General features: G+C 48.0%; 5 protein-coding genes across 5 annotated transcripts; 1 reads left to right on the top strand and 4 right to left on the bottom strand.

The window, feature by feature from the left end:
* Positions 1-954: 954 nt before the first annotated feature.
* Positions 955-1,374, bottom strand: FOBCDRAFT_267095 (uncharacterized protein; the record flags this gene model as incomplete). The annotated part of the gene is made up of 3 exons (XM_054702758.1): positions 955-980; positions 1,041-1,252; positions 1,304-1,374. The coding sequence occupies 3 exons, from the start codon at positions 1,372-1,374 to the stop codon at positions 955-957; spliced, it is 309 nt and encodes a 102-aa protein (XP_054558733.1).
* A 4,527-nt stretch (positions 1,375-5,901) lies between these two features.
* On the bottom strand, positions 5,902-7,298 carry FOBCDRAFT_255409 (uncharacterized protein). The gene is made up of 2 exons (XM_031181525.3): positions 6,398-7,298; positions 5,902-6,347 (listed from the first exon to the last, which is right to left on the bottom strand). The coding sequence occupies exons 1-2, from the start codon at positions 6,823-6,825 to the stop codon at positions 6,116-6,118; spliced, it is 660 nt and encodes a 219-aa protein (XP_031042293.1). The 5' UTR covers positions 6,826-7,298; the 3' UTR covers positions 5,902-6,115.
* Positions 7,299-9,072: 1,774 nt separating this feature from the next.
* Positions 9,073-12,159, top strand: FOBCDRAFT_267097 (lethal giant larvae like, C-terminal-domain-containing protein; the record flags this gene model as incomplete). The annotated part of the gene is made up of 3 exons (XM_054702759.1): positions 9,073-9,215; positions 9,272-11,376; positions 11,429-12,159. The coding sequence occupies 3 exons, from the start codon at positions 9,073-9,075 to the stop codon at positions 12,157-12,159; spliced, it is 2,979 nt and encodes a 992-aa protein (XP_054558734.1).
* A 280-nt stretch (positions 12,160-12,439) lies between these two features.
* Positions 12,440-15,788, bottom strand: FOBCDRAFT_235323 (major facilitator superfamily domain-containing protein; the record flags this gene model as incomplete). The annotated part of the gene is made up of 8 exons (XM_059610020.1): positions 12,440-12,749; positions 12,936-13,132; positions 13,195-13,309; positions 13,832-13,930; positions 14,048-14,419; positions 14,474-15,035; positions 15,080-15,447; positions 15,505-15,788. The coding sequence occupies 8 exons, from the start codon at positions 15,786-15,788 to the stop codon at positions 12,440-12,442; spliced, it is 2,307 nt and encodes a 768-aa protein (XP_059466575.1).
* Positions 15,789-16,848: 1,060 nt separating this feature from the next.
* FOBCDRAFT_3032 (uncharacterized protein) lies at positions 16,849-17,858 on the bottom strand. The gene is made up of 2 exons (XM_031181530.3): positions 17,646-17,858; positions 16,849-17,544 (listed from the first exon to the last, which is right to left on the bottom strand). Exons 1-2 carry the CDS (start codon positions 17,666-17,668, stop codon positions 17,172-17,174), a joined length of 396 nt encoding a protein of 131 aa, XP_031042298.2. The 5' UTR covers positions 17,669-17,858; the 3' UTR covers positions 16,849-17,171.
* Positions 17,859-18,486: the final 628 nt, after the last annotated feature.

The following is an 18,486-nucleotide window of genomic DNA, read 5'->3' on the forward strand; positions in this document are numbered from 1 at the left end:
AGCTAGCTTATATGGCGCTCATGATAGCTACCGCTTCAATGCCAAGGAGATTTTTGTTTATCAACGTCCAGGCTATGGAACTGAGTCCCTCCCTTTCCTAGCTTCTGCCTTCCAGGAGCATGGTCCAGCCGAATTTGGGCGTTGAAGCTTTTGAGGCCCCCCAAGCCATCTTAACCAGGGTTGGCGCTTTGACAATAGTGCCCCCACTATCTGAAGGTAACCAAAGAGTTTCGTTTGGCCCTTCAACTTACACTCAAAACAGCCGATTCGAGGGCATAATGTCCCGGCATGGGGGCATTCTGCCATCGACGACGGTGTAACCCTGCAGACCATGTCGCGGTATACGGCTACCTTGCCCTGAGCTGCAAATGATCCCCGGACATCATCAAGCCTAACAAGCAGCCGGATCGCGGATGGAAAAACGAGCCTTGGCAATACTCACAGATAGCGCCACACCAAGGAAACCCATGGCCAGTCCCAGTCAACATGTTTTGGTTGCCGTATGCCGCACGGGTCAAGCAACATCGCGTCTGACTGTGTCTGCCGTCACGGAAATAGTGTTCCATCTGCCGACAAGATCTTGGATGAATGTAGTTGGCAGCTAGGAATTAGACTCAATGAGAGATTGAAGATCGTTTCATTTAGGTTTCTATGTTTATGATTTGCATATGTGTTTCTAAACTATTAAATCTAAGAAGCAAATACTTTGAAGATAATACGGCCATTCTCATGGTAGTCCATCGCCAGTGATAGTGATGATGATGTGGTTTGTGACAGTAGGGCCACAGCTTGCTAACATCGTGCCAAATACAGGGAGTGCGAACGTGGCAGTTGGGCGTTAGCCTACTCCATAGCAGCCATGTTAGTGAGAAGAGAGAAGAGAGAATAACCATAATGAGAATCACCTCAAGGTGGATATCACATAAACTCGAGTCTTTAGCCGCAACAACTTTCCTAGCGACTCGTACCGAGGCCAGAGTCTAAGGGAATTACTAGTGTTAGTTAGAACCGTCATAGCCAAAACGGGCCCGAGTGCCTACCGATAAACTGGGCCCCGATTCCCTCAAAGCCGGTGGAGGAGTGGGGCCGCGGGCGGTTCATGAAACGGCCCAAACTCGCACTGTCCTGCATGTGGCTTCCGGGCACATACAGTGGGTCCTGAAGACGTGCGGAAACAGGCACGTACAGGTCGCTCACGAATCTCATCATCATGATTGGCTTATCTTCGGCTGTGGCTTGACTGGAAAACAGTCTATGCATTAGATGTCAACCGTATTCGCGTTGAAGGGAAGAGTCATCGTACCCATTGATCTTGTTTGTTCGGTTCTCGGATTGAACAGATCCTTGTGTGGCCTTTGTTGAAAAGTTTGGCATTGTCGCTTGTCAAGTGAGCACAAGCTCAGGTTCGAGTTCAAGTATCTCGTGTGTGCTTGAGAAAATGATGGAAGGCTATGAAATAGTTCATAGAGCCGTGTAAGACAGGTTGATCGAGGATGCGTAGCTCTCTGAGGAACCGGTGTGCGGTCATGAGTTGCTGTTAAAGTGACTATTGACTGGCTACTAAACTCTGAAGTTGAGAAGCGCACATCAGACTTTTATAACGGGAGTGCCCTTGGGCTCATTTTGGAGCCAGGGAGCATCTCACTTGGTTGACTTACACATAGCGACGCGCCAATTCAGGTATGGCTCACGTCATGCAGCCTCAGATACACGGGTGGCTTCTCATCCAGAGTGTGAGGGTGGGTGGTTGAGGCTCCGAGTTTGAGGACCTAGCCAGTAGCTTGTCATCTTTGAGGTAGGCCTGCACGATTATAACTGTATCCGACACTGGGAAATGGAGGCCAGCATTAAATATAGTACAATTTATTAGGGGTTAAATCCGTATGGTTGTTGTTGTTGTTGTTGTTGTGCAGTTCCAAGGCCTGCGTCTGTCCAGTTGCGGAACATTGGCGCAATCATTTGGGCGCAGGGAGATTTTCTCGGAGCAGTTGATCATTTGCTCAGTTTCATCTTGTCTCTGGCTCATAGAGCAGCAGTAGTAGATGACCAAATTTGAGGCCCCCGGTAACGTAACTGGATAAATCGTGGACTGCCTGGACTACTACTCTTTGCAGTGAGCTGCTAAACAGAAAACGACGGTATTTCCTCACCTGCTGTGTGTAGTAAAACAGGCGAGAGCCGAGCTGCTGGATTCAAGATTACGTCGACTGCCCTAACTTTTGAGGTGTGAACCTGGTATGACAACTGTTAGACAGGGGTGGCTGGGCCTGAGACTTGGAGTTTGGAGATAGCGGGGGAGCTGGGGAGTTTGTGTGAGGCACTTCCCAACAGATAGCTCGTGCGACAACGCAAACTTGGAGAAGACACATGCAAGCGCAGTGTGACTGGACATTCTTTTCCGATTGGGTCTTTCGAAAGGGGAATATGTGCGGACGATGGGTGTTTAGGCCAATTGGCCATTCTACTGAAGGTGTGGTGCTGATCAGCAAGGGGGATCAATGGCTTCGAGAAGGTCTTGAACCGGTCAAGCACCACACTCGTGCGTCTGCATTTTCGTACAATTCACTGCTATTACATGGCACCCTCATATTGCAAATGCAAATGCAAATGCAATATCCAAAATGTCGGTGGACTCAGGATATGATCCTAGAGGGCCACTGGAACCAGCCACAGGCACGGTCTGACGCCGAGCGATGCCATAGCCAATCCCAGAGGCACACTGTTGTGATCTTGTGAGAGCGTTGCAGGGATCGTCGCACAGAGAAGGCTTCCAGAAGGCGACACGTAACTTAACAGGAAACCTTCTAGAAGGCCGCGAATAAGGACGATCAGCGCTTGCGAGAGTGATGCTTACATGCGGACAAGGGACCCCTACCGAGCTGAATAGCTACTCACCTTCACCTGACCCTCAAGTTTACCACCTCCAGTTCTGAAGTCCCTATGGAGATAACGCAAGAGACCTGTTTACGGCCGCAGTGAGTGCGCACTGATCAGTTTCGCAGCGTCTATGTTATGCGCATGGACATTTGCCCCTCGATGACTCTACCATCAACATTCGCACTTTGGCAGGGCGATGCTCGGCGCTTATCACATTGCCGACTTGCAGTGATTCCCAGCCTTGGGTACGCGTACAGTGTCTGTTTATCGTTGCACAGGCTGCTTGTCGCATACGTTGGTCGCTGCTTTATGCTATCGGCCAAGACGTGATGTAATTGATGGCGCAGTGAATGAATGTGCGTGCTACATTCTAGAATGTATCAAGGAAGCCTTCCCGCGTGCCACAGCATCCATCCATCCATCCATCCACCACACAGCTTCCTGGCCTCGTTTCTCTGCGAATGTAAGAGCCTCCAATCTGCCTTGTCATACTTCAAAGAGCACAGAAAAAGCCCTATGATCGCCAATCAGGAACCAATAACGGAATTGAGATGTGTCAAGCAAATTATGCGCCTGTGACAATATCTCTCCAAGGTTACAATCTTTGGGGTCGTGTAGGCTGCAGCCCGCAGTTCAAATGCATATAACTACCATCTTTCTTTACGTACTAGCACACCGTGATGGCAACTCTGACCTATTAAGTTCTATGCAGATAAGAACTCAACCCCATGTTTCAGCTCCATATGCGGTAGTAAGCCACTCAACACCTCTACGTGACATCCTTCTTATCTCCAACTCGGACACTTTGTGTCTCAGCCTCCACCAAGTGGCTAACGGCCCCGACGGAGTTGTATGCGAATATTTGGCAGGCCCGGTCTTTGTGTGTGCTACCAGTCAATCTGCACCGCTGAGGCTATCGTGGCTTGGGAGAGGCCGCCCAGGTCGAGTTAATGTAAAGACACGGCTGCGCGTGACCCGCATGCACGACCTCAAGTTGTGATTGCAAACTTTGTAGTGTTTTTGACAGAATTACACGAGGCGTCGTGATTCCACCAACTGCGCGTTGTTTGTGTCGGAACAACTGACCATGCAGTTCTATGAAGCCCAGTGCACATGGTATTCGGGCCACTGATGCGTTTTGCCTCAATCCCACCTCGATATGCATAAGAAATTGAACCACCAGCACTCTGTAATTGGCTCATAGTAGAAGCAATTAATGACTGATTGCCTTAAAGCTGAACCACGACGAGTTCATGCGACAGCCCGATCTTGTCTCGTGCTCTAGACGAGGGGCGTCAATTGCCTAGATGCCGCACCATTGCTCAATCCAACTATTTCCTTATGAACAATATGTTCGCTAGACTCTGTAGCTTGTGTTGAAGTTGGTCAGTCGATAGATCGTCGGAGACGTCGATGGGAAGGCCGATCTGCGACTGGAGAAATGCCACAGACGAAGATATATGGACGGTGAGTTCCAAAATGAAGGAAATTTAGTGAGAATAGTTCACCTACATTTTGGTCACGCACTTAATTGATTGGAGACCAGAACTCGTCGTCAATATGCGTCTCTTGGCTTCTGGGTGAACACTTCCATCCAGCAACAGGGGATGAGCCGATGGGCTCAAGTCAATCAGTCGATCCAATATGTGACAGAGTAATACCAAATTCAGAAGAACCGCATGTGTTGGATTGGACCTTGAGTGAATGAATGGCAAAACACCCAAGATAATTCGTAGTGGTTGTGAAACCTCCCTACCCTGTGTTTGCCCAGCCTCCTTTGAGCAAGGTTGATCAGTCCTTTTTGAAGATTTTTAGAAGCTATCTAAAACCTACATAAAGCATAAATGAAGCCTCCACAATGTGAAGAAAGATAGGGGCACGGTAAATCGTCGTTCTTAGCCCTTTGAGCCCTTTGATGATTGACCTAGACTGAGCTGCAGAACACTACCAGCTGGTACCGCCAACGATAGAGCTACTACTGTCATCTCTTCTTTCTGGAACACGATGTCTCAGGGAGTCAGTGAGCCACGAAACTTGACTGATCTTGGTCTTCAGAGCCAACGTATCAAAGGTATGATACCAGATGACAAAATTGTCATAGTTGTGGCAATGAACGAGTTTCGCATTGCACAATCACGCAGATCTTGGAGTATTATTAGAATAACTGTACTTTATAATTATCGGGATTCATATAAGCTATGTATCAGAAACTCTAAGAGTGTTGGGTAAGATATCTCAAGGGTATAGTTTAATCATGCAAGGCACACAAACTGAGCAACTTCAAAATACACATCAATAGCTATGACTGCAGTATGATAACTGTTCGAATTCATCCTCTTGTAAGCTAAGTCTGCCTATAGAACTGATTGGAAAACTGAAACTAGCTCCTATAAGCACCTTCATGAGAATGACTTCCGTTTTGATTGTTGTTTTTCTGTTTTCTTTGCAAGGGTTGCATTTTATGCTATGCTTTAAGCCACTCGAAATTTGGTATACTTAAATAGCTGATTCGAATAAAACAAAAGAGCTATGACCTTCATCACGTTTCAGCTGGTTGTCATGATGGAGCCTACGACATAGATTTTCATGAGAGCTGACAGCTCCACAGACTTCCTTTGTGGCTGGAATGTGCTTAAGGAGATTATGTTTTAGCTTCCTAGGTCTTTTTTAAGATGATATGAAGTAATTCGAAGTCCAATGGTGCGAAACCAGACTGAACTCTTCAGGGTTTCCTACTGAAAACCAATACATGTGCAGATAAATCAAACAAGAATTTCTTCCATCCTGAGATATAGTTCAAAAGGAGAAACGGGTACCATATCACTTTTTCAATTGCCTGTACTATTCTTGACACTGCCATGGCCAATTGGACTTTTAAGTCCATACGTCAATAGTTCATAGGTCCACTTTAAGGCCTTCTATATCATTGAGCAAATACTCTGTCATGGCTTATAACTCTCAAAAGTTCATTTACACAATACGCAGAAGGGACTGTAATTAAATGAACAGTATTTTAATAAAACACACAGGTTTGATAACCTTTGCCTTGCTCCCCATTCGGAATTTCTCTATATAGGTCCCTTAGTTCATACAATATCGCCCGTTATACTCAAACATATACCCGTGTTCTCAAATAAAATACGCCTATACTGTTTCAAGCTCTTAGATTAGCTTCTATATTGTTTAACACCATCATAGTGCGTCTGTCGGAAAAAAATAGAGAGTCTCTGTATGCCTCTCAGATTTGCGGATGATCTGGATGTGCCGTCCGCATATGTCGATCGAAGTTGTCTTTCCGTGAGTACACATGGCCTGACATGGCCTTGCGGCATCCTTCTACCTTGCATTGGTAGCCTTCGCCTTTGCGATGTGTGCGCGTGTGCCTGATTAGGTCTTTCTGAGTAGCAAAAGATTTGTCACACCCCGAGGCGAGACATGAGAAGTACTTCATGTGGTACTTTTGGTGTTTTCTATGAGTTATTAGTTGTAGGCGTTGAGGTTGGGACTTGGTTAAACTTACGCGAGGTCAGACGGACGTCGGAATGTCTTGCCGCAATGGCAAAGATTTGGTTCACCACTGCCATCGGCCGAGTTCATCCAGCCGTAGGAGTCATCTTGTAAGTTGGGAGGACTTGAAGTGGCCACTGAGGAAGAAGATGGTGGTGCGCCACTGTGTTCTTGAGACTGCCACATGTGTTGATGGTCCTCTGATTGCTGAGACTCATTGTAGTCCCCAGGTCTGTAGGAGTGGTTGCAGTTTGAGGCTGATTTGCTGGCATAGTAGCTACCAAAGGCATGGTAACGGGGATCAGATGTCGTTGGCTCGTTGTAGTAGCTTGAGGAAGACGAGCCAGCCCATCCGTGGTGGTAGCGGGAGTCGGAGTCAGAATCCGAGTGGCGAAGCTGATCCGCAGATAGTTGGCTGTGGTTGCGACTGTAAAATGCCATTTCGGAGAATAAGAATTGCTTGTGGATGGTAGTAGTGCTGTGTCGATCTGTTGCTCGGTATCCATAAGCGGGTAGACAAAGGCAATTAAATTCGCCTTCAATCTGCGTATGATCGGGTAGCCAGGTAGCTATGTAGCCCTGGCTAACATAGATTGGGCACGATTAAACATATCGTTCTACAGTCAATCGTACATCGAGTGTGTAAGCCTTCGCAGGGCTCTGGCTTCTATGGCTGCCAGCATAGGTAATGACCCGGTCTGCAGGGCAGCCGAGTGTAGGTACATACGCAGGGCCAACGCAGAAGTAGCAGCGGCGGCGGCATCGGTAGGAGCATCAGGACCCAGCGGGGCCTATTGGACGGCCCGCTAGCTGATCTGCTTATGATAAACGAGAGATCCTGTAGGGCAAGAGGCCAACATGAGGCTTTTGAGAGGCCCACGTCAGAAGTTGGGAGGGGCGGGCTAAGCTGCAAGTGATGCCCAACACAATACGACACGTCGACCACGAGAGCCAATTGCAGCGAACGCTCCAAACCCAACCGTCACTTGCGGCCAATAATAAAAGGTAAGCCTCGCTTCTTCTGGAACTCGATACGGGAGCCCGCTTGCATCGACACCGAGTTTCAGCTTAGGCAGGATTGGTCTCATGAGCACGATTCACTGGGCATCGACAGTGACAAGTGTGGGTTGGGAGATGCCCTATATGCATCTATCGTAGCCTGGCATCATCATCATAACAGAACAGGTCCACGTAGGCTTGTTTTGTTACTCGGTGACATTGGGTGCCAGTTCCCAATGTACAACGGTCATCGCTACCACGCAGCTCTCCATAGATTCGACATGATGGGACCCTTGATATCAGGCACTGCAAAACCACGAGACAATTACATAGTATGCCCTGACCATGCATTATAGGCTAAAGTGATGTGTTATCTGCCGATCATCTCTGAACGATCCCTAGTGACGTATGTTTCGGCATATGATACTCGGCAATTATGACAACGCTACGTCGATTTGGAGATGAAACCCTTGGAATAACAAGCAGTTGGCAATGGCAGTCTACAGGAATGACACAGCAGTCATCGTCCTGAGACGGGCACTACCAAGCCGGTATCTTCTCTTATACCAATCACAGACTCTAAAAGAACTCGAGATGAACAAATTTCAAACGAAATCCATGCAATATAACTTGTCAAGATGATGAAACAGAGTGCTGATGTCAACAATGCTTTTATTATAGATCTAGTCAATTTTGGATACCGCAGATAGAAAGGGTATGGATTCAAGGTACTTGACCTAAACACTTTCATCGATTATAACTCGACTTAATAATTCACATCCAACCGTAGTCGAGACAGCAGTCTAATCTACCTCTTCACGCTATTCAAATCGACCATCAGTATGGAAGAGTGGAAGCCGTTAGCGTCAAGCTAACGACTTATAGCAGAATATTATCTCGGTTCGGAAGCATGCAAGCAAGGGACGTCCCGATGTCAAACTTGTCCCAGGCCCAGTTTGCTTGTCCATGTCCAGCTAAGGCCCTGGTCTAAGTCTGTTGTCATTATCTCATTCGTAGCTGGAGCTTTAGGGCTATTTACTGTTGATTCCTCCTACGATCCTATATCCGTTTACGCGTCCCCCTTGATGACTTGGAAGTTAATTTACCGCGATCTTGACCACGCGGAAAGGTTCGACTGGCTCTACCGTGATCAGATGCTTTGGGGCAGTGCAGGCTTGGCCGTGGGTCAAGCTAATAGGCCAACGTCGTATGCACGCTGTCTTCCTGGATTGAGAGTGGACTGTTATGAGATAACTTGGGGATCTGAAGAGGAAATATAATGAGTTGCATCACGTAATGGAGGTTCTACAACTCTTTGGAATAGAGATAATAACAATGCCGTACAAAGACCACCTTGGAGTTGAGCCCACAGTATTAAAAACTACGTACATACTCCGCACAGTGACAGTACGGGATGACGTTGCCGTTGCCAAGGGTCTTGGGCGTCTTGGGGTCTTGGATTGTCCCTGGAGAGAGCACTGAGCGCACTACGTAAGGTACCGGCTTTGGCGGCGGGCAGGGCAGTTGTACAAACCCCACTGGAACGTCTATCTCTTCCATCTTCCATCCCTCTCCTCTCACTCTTTTCAAGGCGAGAGCTTTGCAAAGCTCTGGAACATTTCACCACCGGAACACTGAAAATCGCTAGTTATCGCTGTCGTCATAAACTTCGGCGACGCCAACTACAACATGGCGGCTTTCCTGCGCGGCAAGCAGACGGGCATGCAGAATGACCTATCAGCGAGCATCAGACCTGAACTCTTCATGCCCGACGATCAGGCTCGCTATGGCATCAACTCTCAAATTAGGTATCGCTCCGTCTCGCCCAACATGTATCATGTATGCATGCCCCAAAATGATCCAGCTGACCATCCATTCTTTGTCACAGCTGCTACGCTTACGACCCAGTCCAATCCCTCCTAGCTATCGGAACTGGTGAAAGCAAGTTTGGCCCCGGTAAAGTCTACATCTTCGGTCAGCGACGTGTACACAAGATCCTCGAGCCTCCCCGACGCACATCCTTCCAGATCGTACAATTCTCCGCCAACCGCCTTGTTACCGTCGACGCGAAGAACGAGTTGGGAATATGGGACCTCGACACCGGCGAGCGCATCGCCGCTCTGGTCGTCGCTGGCCAGGTCGTTTCTCTGGTGACGGATCCCATGCTTGACTGGGCGTTTATCGGATTGTACAATGGAGACATCATGGCCTTTGATCTGGATAGAGGAAGCCTGGCCCGTTCCTTCAGACTTCCCAACTTCTGGAAAGAGAAGAACCCTGGTGCGACCACTCCGAACCTCATAACCATGTCTCTTCACCCCCGAGATGTAGGTAAGCTCCTCTTGGGATACACCCATGGCGCTGTTGTCTACTCGTTCAAACAAGCCAAACCTGTCAACTACTATGAGTATGTTGTTCCAGCAAGCGCTCCGGGAGGCAACGGTGCAGCTGTTGAGACGGTTCGAAAGCCTCGACTTACACATGCACTCTGGCACCCCTCTGGTACATTCATCCTGACAGCTCATGATGACGGAAGCTTGGTGTTCTGGGATCCAAAAGCCGAGAAGATTGTGATGGCGAGAACCCTGACCGACTTCAACGTCGACCAACCCTCGCCTGAGACTCCTACACCTGCTTTACCTGAGCCCATCACTAAGATCGCTTGGTGTTGCAAAGAGAATTGCGACGATAGTGGCCTTCTGATTGCAGGCGGACAACGCCCTGACGCATCGCCCAAGGGCTTGACATTCATTGACCTGGGCCAGACGCCGGTTTACGCGACCTCGACCTGGCAAATATTGGCTAATTACTGCAGGGGGAAACGCCAGAATGTCCTTCCTCTTCCTTCTGGTGCGCAAGCGATTAACTTCCTCCTCATTCCGCGATTTTCTCCTCACTTTGCTGGCGCTCAAGACCCGATCGCCGTCATGGTTCTCCTCTCGTCTGGTGAACTTATCACGCTGAGTTTCCCCTCTGGCTATCCGATCAGTCCTACCAACCAGCTCCATCCCTCCGTTTCTTTTGTTCATCCATTTGTGACAAAAGTCAATGTGTCACCTCTCGAACGTCCCCGGTGGCTCTCCATGTTTGAGAAGCGCAACCAAGGCGAGCCGCTGCTTAAAGGAGGAGCCGAGGCGTCGCGACCTCGGAAAAGATTTGAAGAGAGAACCATAATCCAAGCCGCTCATGCCGATAGTACAATCAGGATCTGGGACTCGGGCCATGCTGATGAAATTGAAAATGGAACCCAGCTTCAAGTCGATGTTGCTCGAGCACTGGACCGATACGATGATGTAGACATTACCTGTATGAATATGGCGACTAGCACCGGAGAATTTGTGGTAGGAACACGCACGGGAGAGGCCATCATTTATCGATGGGGTCAGAATCGCTTTTTCGGCAAAGATAAAGCTCTCCAGCTTGACCCCAATCCCAAAGGCCTCACGGACATTAGCTCGAGAGCAGAACCGGGTCTGAAAGAGGGTCTGCAGCCTCTCGTTCTCTACGAGATGATGATGGGCCCTATCACAGCTATACAGGTGTCCAATGTTGGATTCGTAGCCGTAGGCTCAGAACTGGGGTTCCTTACACTGATTGATCTTCGCGGACCTACCATCTTCTTCCAGGCACCCATGACGGATTTCGCTAAGCCAGATAAGCGATCTTCATTCCTGAAGAGTCACAGTTCTTCGCCAGGCCCCCAGAAAGAGTGGCCTGTTGTAATTGAGTTTGGTGTCATGACCTTGGACGAGGACAAGTACTCGAGCATTTGCTGTTTTGTGGGAACAAACCTAGGCAAGGTCATCACCTTTAAACTTCTGCCTGGCCAAGACGGCACATACTCTGCGTCGCTCGCAGGCGTTGTATCGTTCGATGGGAAGATCATTTCACTCAACCCTATCGAAGCTGATACGGGTAAGCCTGCCCATGCTACTGGACCGATCGTGGCAGGCCTCAGAGAAGGACGTCAGGTCAATGGCGTACTTGTTGCTGGTAAGTGGCGCATGGCTTTGACTCAAATTGGCCCAACTAACAAGCACGATAGTCACGCAAACAGAAATCCGAATCTTCAAACCGGCCAACTCTAAAGGCGCGTCAAAAGAGTTTGATAGCATCCTCTGTGATTCTGCATGTGTAGCAGAGCTCGAGTTACAGGGATTTGCCGTTGTTGGTGTGTTTGGTGACCGAACTGCTCGTGCATTCTCAATTCCTGGTCTCAGAGACATCGGAAAGGCCGATCTTCCCATGATAGATGTGACGAGGAGTACAAACTCAGTTGTTACTCAGACTGGTGACATCTTTGCTTGGACAGGACCAAGTGAGCTTGCTGTGATCCACGTCTGGGGAACGGGCAAAGGACCTCAACAATCTCCGGACACGCTGATAAACCCTAAGCTTGAGTGCCCACCTCGGCCGACTATTTCAAACATGCAGTGGATCTCGGGCAGCCAATACATCTCTCCTACCGATCTTGATCTGCTGGTTGGAGGCCCAGATAGGCCTCCCAGCAAGCGAATGATGGACGCAGCAGCAGCAGAGCAACGGGCTGCTCGGGCTGGAGAGCCAGCCGCCGCATCGGGATCGGGCAGCCAGGAAGGTTGGGGAGACTACCTTACGAGACAATTGAACGAAAGAACCGAGAAGTTGAACATGATGGGTGACAATATGGAGAACCTGCAGAACAACAGCGCTGGATGGGCAGATGATGTAAACAAGTTCCTCAATAAGCAAAAGAGGAACGTCGTGATGGGTGGCCTTAAGAGCAAGTTCTTTTAATGTGGAATCAAAGATATCCGAGAGTTATGATGGCGGACAGGCAACCAGGTTAGTTACTTTTACAATGAGGTACCAAGGCAGAGTCCTGGTCAATTTACGAGTGCAAATGGGCATTTGCTCCAATATGTCGACGGAGAGTCACGCTTTAAGCCACGAGTTTTAACTAAGGAGTGAAAGGAGTGTAGGGCTTTTTTCTTATTGAGTTACTTACTACTACATAGATCATCTCGCAACTGAAATCCCGGAGTCACTTGAGGGCGCATCCTGAATCGCAGTATCCTTACTGACCACTTCCTTGAAAAGGATAGCGAGGAATCTGGGGTGGCTTGTCGGACACGCGATTAGAGCCATCTTGCTCAGTACGGACTTCCGCCACCATTCTCTCTGTTCGAGCAGTGAAGGACTGGTCATTGGAGCCATAGTAACCATCACTTGGGGGTGCACTCTCGGAGAAGCCTTCGTATTCGCTTGAAGCCGTGGAACTTACCGGCGAGACTGGCTCTACATGTCTGAGCGGTGAGTTGCCAGGCTTCTGCCAATCTGTTGGAGGCACTATCTGAACATGCTTCGTTGACTCCTTAGTTGATGAACTGGAACGAGTAGAGTTATGGTGATTATTGGCGAGTTCGACATAATTCCTTCGCCACTGCTCCACGGTATTAGACAGACGAAGATTCTCTTCTTCATATTTCTCAGCCTTGTGCTGCGATTCAAGTGCTTGGGCCTGCGCAGTCTGAACTATGGCTTGGTATTTCGAAGTCTTGCGTTGGGCAGACTGGAGTTCCTTAAGCTTTCCCTTTTGCTGGCTCGCTACTAAGCACAGCGAAATGGAGATTGCCGTCATCAGAGTCAAAGTAACAGCCAAAATGATGGCGGCTAGATATGAACCTTTCGGATCACCGTAAACAAAGTCGCCTGAGCAAGATTTGAGCTCTTTATGCTCAACGACCTGAATGGGAGCCATCTTCAAGGGCTACCTTGCGAGATGCTACAGGCTGAAAAGTGCCAGTAATCTGATCTGAAGAATTTACTTACCTTGGACACTGAGAGAGCCTGCAAGCAGTGGCGTTTCAATGTTGCTGGAGACAGTATGCTGACTTTTAGAGTTTGTGTTGGTAAGACGGCAAGATATTCGAGGAAGCTACCTCGACTATAATATAGTAGTGGAAAAGGCCATATTCATCTTCAAGACTGAACATTGATATAAATCAGAGGCAAAAGAATGTAAGAACAATTGGCTTGCGAGATCGAACAATAGCTTTGTTTGCCGAGGCAAGGGGAGGCCCAAGGTCTGTGAACATTCCCATATCATGTTCTTCAAATCAATAACGAGCTGCGGAAACCTAGACTACATTCGATCATTGAAAGTTGTGAGTTCATATTGAATATTAAGTATTGTTGACAGGACAACCGGATGCATCAGCATCAAGACCTTGAACTTGTTTGAATTTTGTGAACTTTACATCTGTCAATATTGACAAATGATAGAACAGAGCTAAGTCTTGCCTTCAGAATAACATTTTGAGACAAATCGACTTTGGCTGTATTGGGAGGTAGTTAAGTGTCACCAGGGAGCAGGAAAACTTCTGACATTAAATCAAGGTGCTAAAATTAACTGGTCTAAAGGTCTGCTAAGATATACTAAACTCACCTAAATCTTTCAATTACTTACCATAGACGTCCCAGGTTTCTTCTGCCTCCCCTGAGGCATCTGTCGTAATAACGACATAATTGTGCTCGAGTAAAAGTGCTCCAGGTTGGCACACACAACCTATATAAAGTATAGAGAGAGATAGTAAATCCGACCATGAAGCTACTGCAGGTAAATTGTAGTTATATTCGTTTAAAGATACCCGGTAGCTTGAAATGGCAGCACATTTCCTAGTACACGTATTCAAAGTTCGGGTTTTCCTTGTCCGTCATATCCATGAACGCAGTAGTGTTGGCAGTAAAATCATGACCTGCTGCTCGTAAAGCTTCACGATGCTGCTCTTTCCGTTTGTTCTCCCACTTGAAGGCATATCTAAAGACGAAAAAGAGGGCGAACTCGATGCAGTTGGCGACAAGAAGTGATCCGATACCAAGGTGGTAGGAGGGTGCCTGTTCGGGGCGATAGAAAAAGGGGCTGGCAATGTTGCCAACACAGGCACCAAACCAAATCATACCAGAAACAATCATCTTTTTAGACTGTCCTCCAGTGTTTGAAGTGATGAGAGAAAGACATATGACAAATGATGCCTGATACGAGCCAGTGAGGTAGCTTCACAAAGTTAGAGGACAGCAAGATGAGGAAGATAGAATCCAATACACTTACAAGCAGATCAAACGGCCAACGTAAGCATCTTCTGGCGCCAGAAGAAAGCCGAGCGCTCCGGCTATGGTTGGAATCATGAAAATGGCGCTGACCAGGGTTCGACTATTGGGAGGCATATACTTGTTTGCCAGAGCACCAAGTCCGATCCATATGACCACGAGGGCGCCCTGGGGAATGCCCAGCAGGGCCGTGTGGAGCGTGTCGAACCCAAGTCCCTGGATGACCAGCGTTGAAAAGTTTGAAATTCCGCCGTTGGGGACATTAGAAACGAAGCCAAGCAAGGTGAATAGCCATGTCTTGTAGTCGAGGTAGGCTTCTTTGATTTGACCCCAGTTGATTCTTCGCTGTTCGATGCCAGTTTGGTTGCGTCGCATTCGAGCGATCATGATGAGCTTCTCATCGTGAGAGAAACCTCGAATGGTGCGAGGAGAATTGGGCAGTAGCAGAACGAGGGCGATGGCCCAAGCAGAACAAAAAGCACCGACTACAAGGAACTCATAACGCCACGGCTGAAGCGCCCCTTTGATATTACCAATGGCATAGCCTGTCAAGGAGATGTTAGCTATAACTTGGGAGAAAGTAGGTCGAAGAACTAGCCAATCAAACCTCCGCCAGCAACACCTATACCGTTAAAAGCATACCAAGCTGATATACGACTTGGTTGCTCTTCACGGGTGAAGTACATGGAAGTAACGAGCATGAAAGCCGGGTCTGCGATGGCTTCAAATGCACCGGAAAGGATTCTAAGAGCGAGAAGGCCAGCAAAGTTCTTTGCAGCGGCCTGCGTCATAAGGAGAGCACCCCACATGAAAATGTTGAAGGCCAAGTAGTAACCAGGAGGGCTGCGTTGCATCAGGAGGTTCGAGGGAATAGCCCAGATCAGCCAACCAAAGTAGAAGCTGCTTGAGAGCCAAGAGTACTCGTCACCTCTAAGTTTGAGATCATCCTTGAGACCAAAGATGGCAGCATAGGAACTAGGCATGGTCGGTTAGATATCTTGGTCCTTCGAATGCTGTGTAGGTTAAACGTACAGTGTTGTTTTGTCAACATAGTAGAAAAAGTAGCAAACTCCCAGAACAGGTATTATAAGTCGGTCTAGTTTCCTTCTGACTTTCTTCTCCAGGATTGGGTCGATTGAATCGTCGGTTGGATATTGTGCAAGAGCTTCGGCGTATATTCCGTCTCCTTGTGGTTTGTCGACATTACCAACTTGGACACTGTCAATCCTGCTGATTCTATCGTCTGGCTGTCCCATCTCTTGAGCCTGAGCCTGAGCCTGTTCGAGCTCACTTTTTGTGGCGTCGGCATCGACCATTTTGATCGCGGGAGTGTTTGACTTGCACGAACCGCAGAAGGGAAGGGCGATATCGGCTTTTATAGCCCGAAGCTGTCGGTCGATAAAGATCTGAGCCGTTGCTTTTAAGATGGGGCGCCCTGCAGGAGTAGATCAATGGAGCGAAATACCTTCAATTCACTTGCAAGATCGATTCAAGGAGGGAGAGACTCAACATATGTATGTGTAGTGAGTTTGATAGGGCATTAGGCATTGTAATAGTTGTCGATCTTATTCCAAACCGATATTCCTGCCAGGCAATGTGATCGTGGTGATAATCTTGACCATACCGGCGTGGGAACAAGACCGAACGCGGACCTAAATTCCGATTTTTCGGCACTTAATCAGACTCCCGATGCTTTTAGTTCGGCGAATGGTTCTAACGTTTCCAGTTTTGAGTCAGTTCCTTTCCAATGATAACGGCTTTTCATTGATGGATTAACTAGATCCAAGATCCCTCCAATAAAATACGCCTCTCAGAATAGCATTAAATCCACAATCTGGGGGATTGTCGGTAGATGAGGAGAAACTGTGGAGAAGTTTGGGGTAAGCTCAACACCAGGATGACGAACCATGCAATCCGTGATGTGACTGGAGATAGCATGGGATTGGGGGTTGACCAGGGGTTGGGGGAGGCAGAAAAACTCAGACTAGAGTCCTCAGTGACAAAAAGGCTTAGGGTAGTTGATGATTAACTTGGCTTGCTCTTTGACCAGTCAATTCTCTCACCAGGATCAAAGGTCTTGAATCTTCTGAACCCCCAGAGGGGGGGGGGGGTTCTGTTTTGCCTTTCGTAGCTCTGAGTGAGTTTATCATGCTAAGATTCAAACAGGAGCTTGGTGTTAGATTATAAACATACCATACAATAAATATTCACTGTCGTATATGTGCGAAACCTCAATCTAATTGTAGAATACACAGAGATTGAGTCTTGCTCATTCGTAAACGAATCAGACACTTTTCACCTGAAGAACAGATAATGAGGGGACCAAGGTCGAAACATCTCAATAGAACAGTAACATCTGTGAGATGAGACTATTTTGTCAAATGCAATAAATTATCTAAGGGATTGGTACGACAGTATAGCCGCTGAAAGGCAACTGCAGCACAAAGAGGATTATAGGGGAAGAATAAGAAGAAGTAAAATCAGCAGAGATGGTGAAAGAAAGGGCTCTTGCTGGGTTATTGTAACAGTTTGAGACGAGGGTTTCTGGCATGACGGCAACAAGTCCACTTATAGAAATGATTGACCAATCTTCTGTTGGGGCATCTTTCGTAGATCATTGAAAATACCCAGCTATCATTGAGTCAACGTCCTTCATCATGTCGATGGCATGACAGCTATTGCAGTGACCGTCCATGAATTCAGGGCTCTTCGAACTGCGCTCCTATGCCGTACGTATCAAGCTGAGTGTCCACGGTGTGAGCTTGTGGCGACTGACGTTGATGCGTCTGGGCTGCAGGCTCAACAAGAACGTGTGACTGGAACAACAGGGCGAGGGCTCGGTGACGGATATACGCAACGCATGAAGTGATACGAAGAAGCCACAGTGCTTCGATGTGCCGAAAGGTAAGGCTCGAGGAAGGATCAACGGGCGTGGTCGACCATGCTGAAAAAGGGTCGTCCCTGGATGGTTGTCGGAGATAGGCATGTAACTGGACTGAAGATTGTCTCTCTAGGGACCAGATCAAATCATCCTGCGATCGGATCGAGTAATGTTCTTCGTAGCTACCACATCTGAACAAATTTCTCGTCAGTGGGAGGAACTTAATTCCAACATCATAGCCTGTGGGGGACTAAAAAGTTCACCAACAAAGAGTATTGGAGCAAGAACTTACTCTGATTGTATAGTATCTGCCATTATGAGACGTATTCAGAGCTTCATGCTCCAGTCAAAGAACCGAAGAATGCTGTGTCGCAAAGCTCAGGAAACTGGCGTACTGAAGGCTCGCCCGGGATCGTTGTTGAATCTTGTTTGAGTAAAGACAGCAACAAGATGCAGGGAAAATTCTATCCATTTTATACAACGGTAAAGGGATGACGGAGTTTCCTCTACACCCCGGCATCACAATCTCCATCTAGTTAATAGGGAGCCGCGGGACGGGGCGAGGCGAGTCGGTTGACACTCGCGTGCACGCATCAGTAAGGGGGACAACATGGTGCTGCTGAAGATAGGGTAAACTGGCTGCACTAGTCTAATAGACTAATGTGCACCTAAGCAGACTGAAACATGGTGTTGTCATCTTGGATGATCAAGGGAGATTCGCGTGTCTCGGAAGTAAAAGCTCGCGGGAGATGAAGATGACGAGGGATGGAGTCGACAAAAAATGGGAAGAAGAAAGCAAGTGAGAGAAGAGAGAAGATGGCGGAGGGAACAAACAGATAATGACTGAAATTTGAGTTTTACGGCTGACTTGGGCAAGCAAGGCACCTCAGAAGCAAAGGGGGAAGAGTGCCTTGAGCGAGTGACGCCTTTCTTGGCTGATGGGATCGGCTGGAAGGGGTTCGCCCTCTCAGACTCACCGCTACGGCGAGGCTGCTTCGAGGGAATCTTTCAATAGGAATTCATTGGTGAACAGCCATTATTAAATCCTGCATGGCGACCAAAACTGATAAGAGAGGTAAGGTCAAGGCTTCACACGCAAGATGATGGTGTTGGACCAAGCTCGCGTGCCATGA

Source organism: Fusarium oxysporum, chromosome I (genome assembly GCF_013085055.1).
Source record: "Fusarium oxysporum Fo47 chromosome I, complete sequence".
NCBI lineage: Eukaryota > Fungi > Ascomycota > Sordariomycetes > Hypocreales > Nectriaceae > Fusarium > Fusarium oxysporum.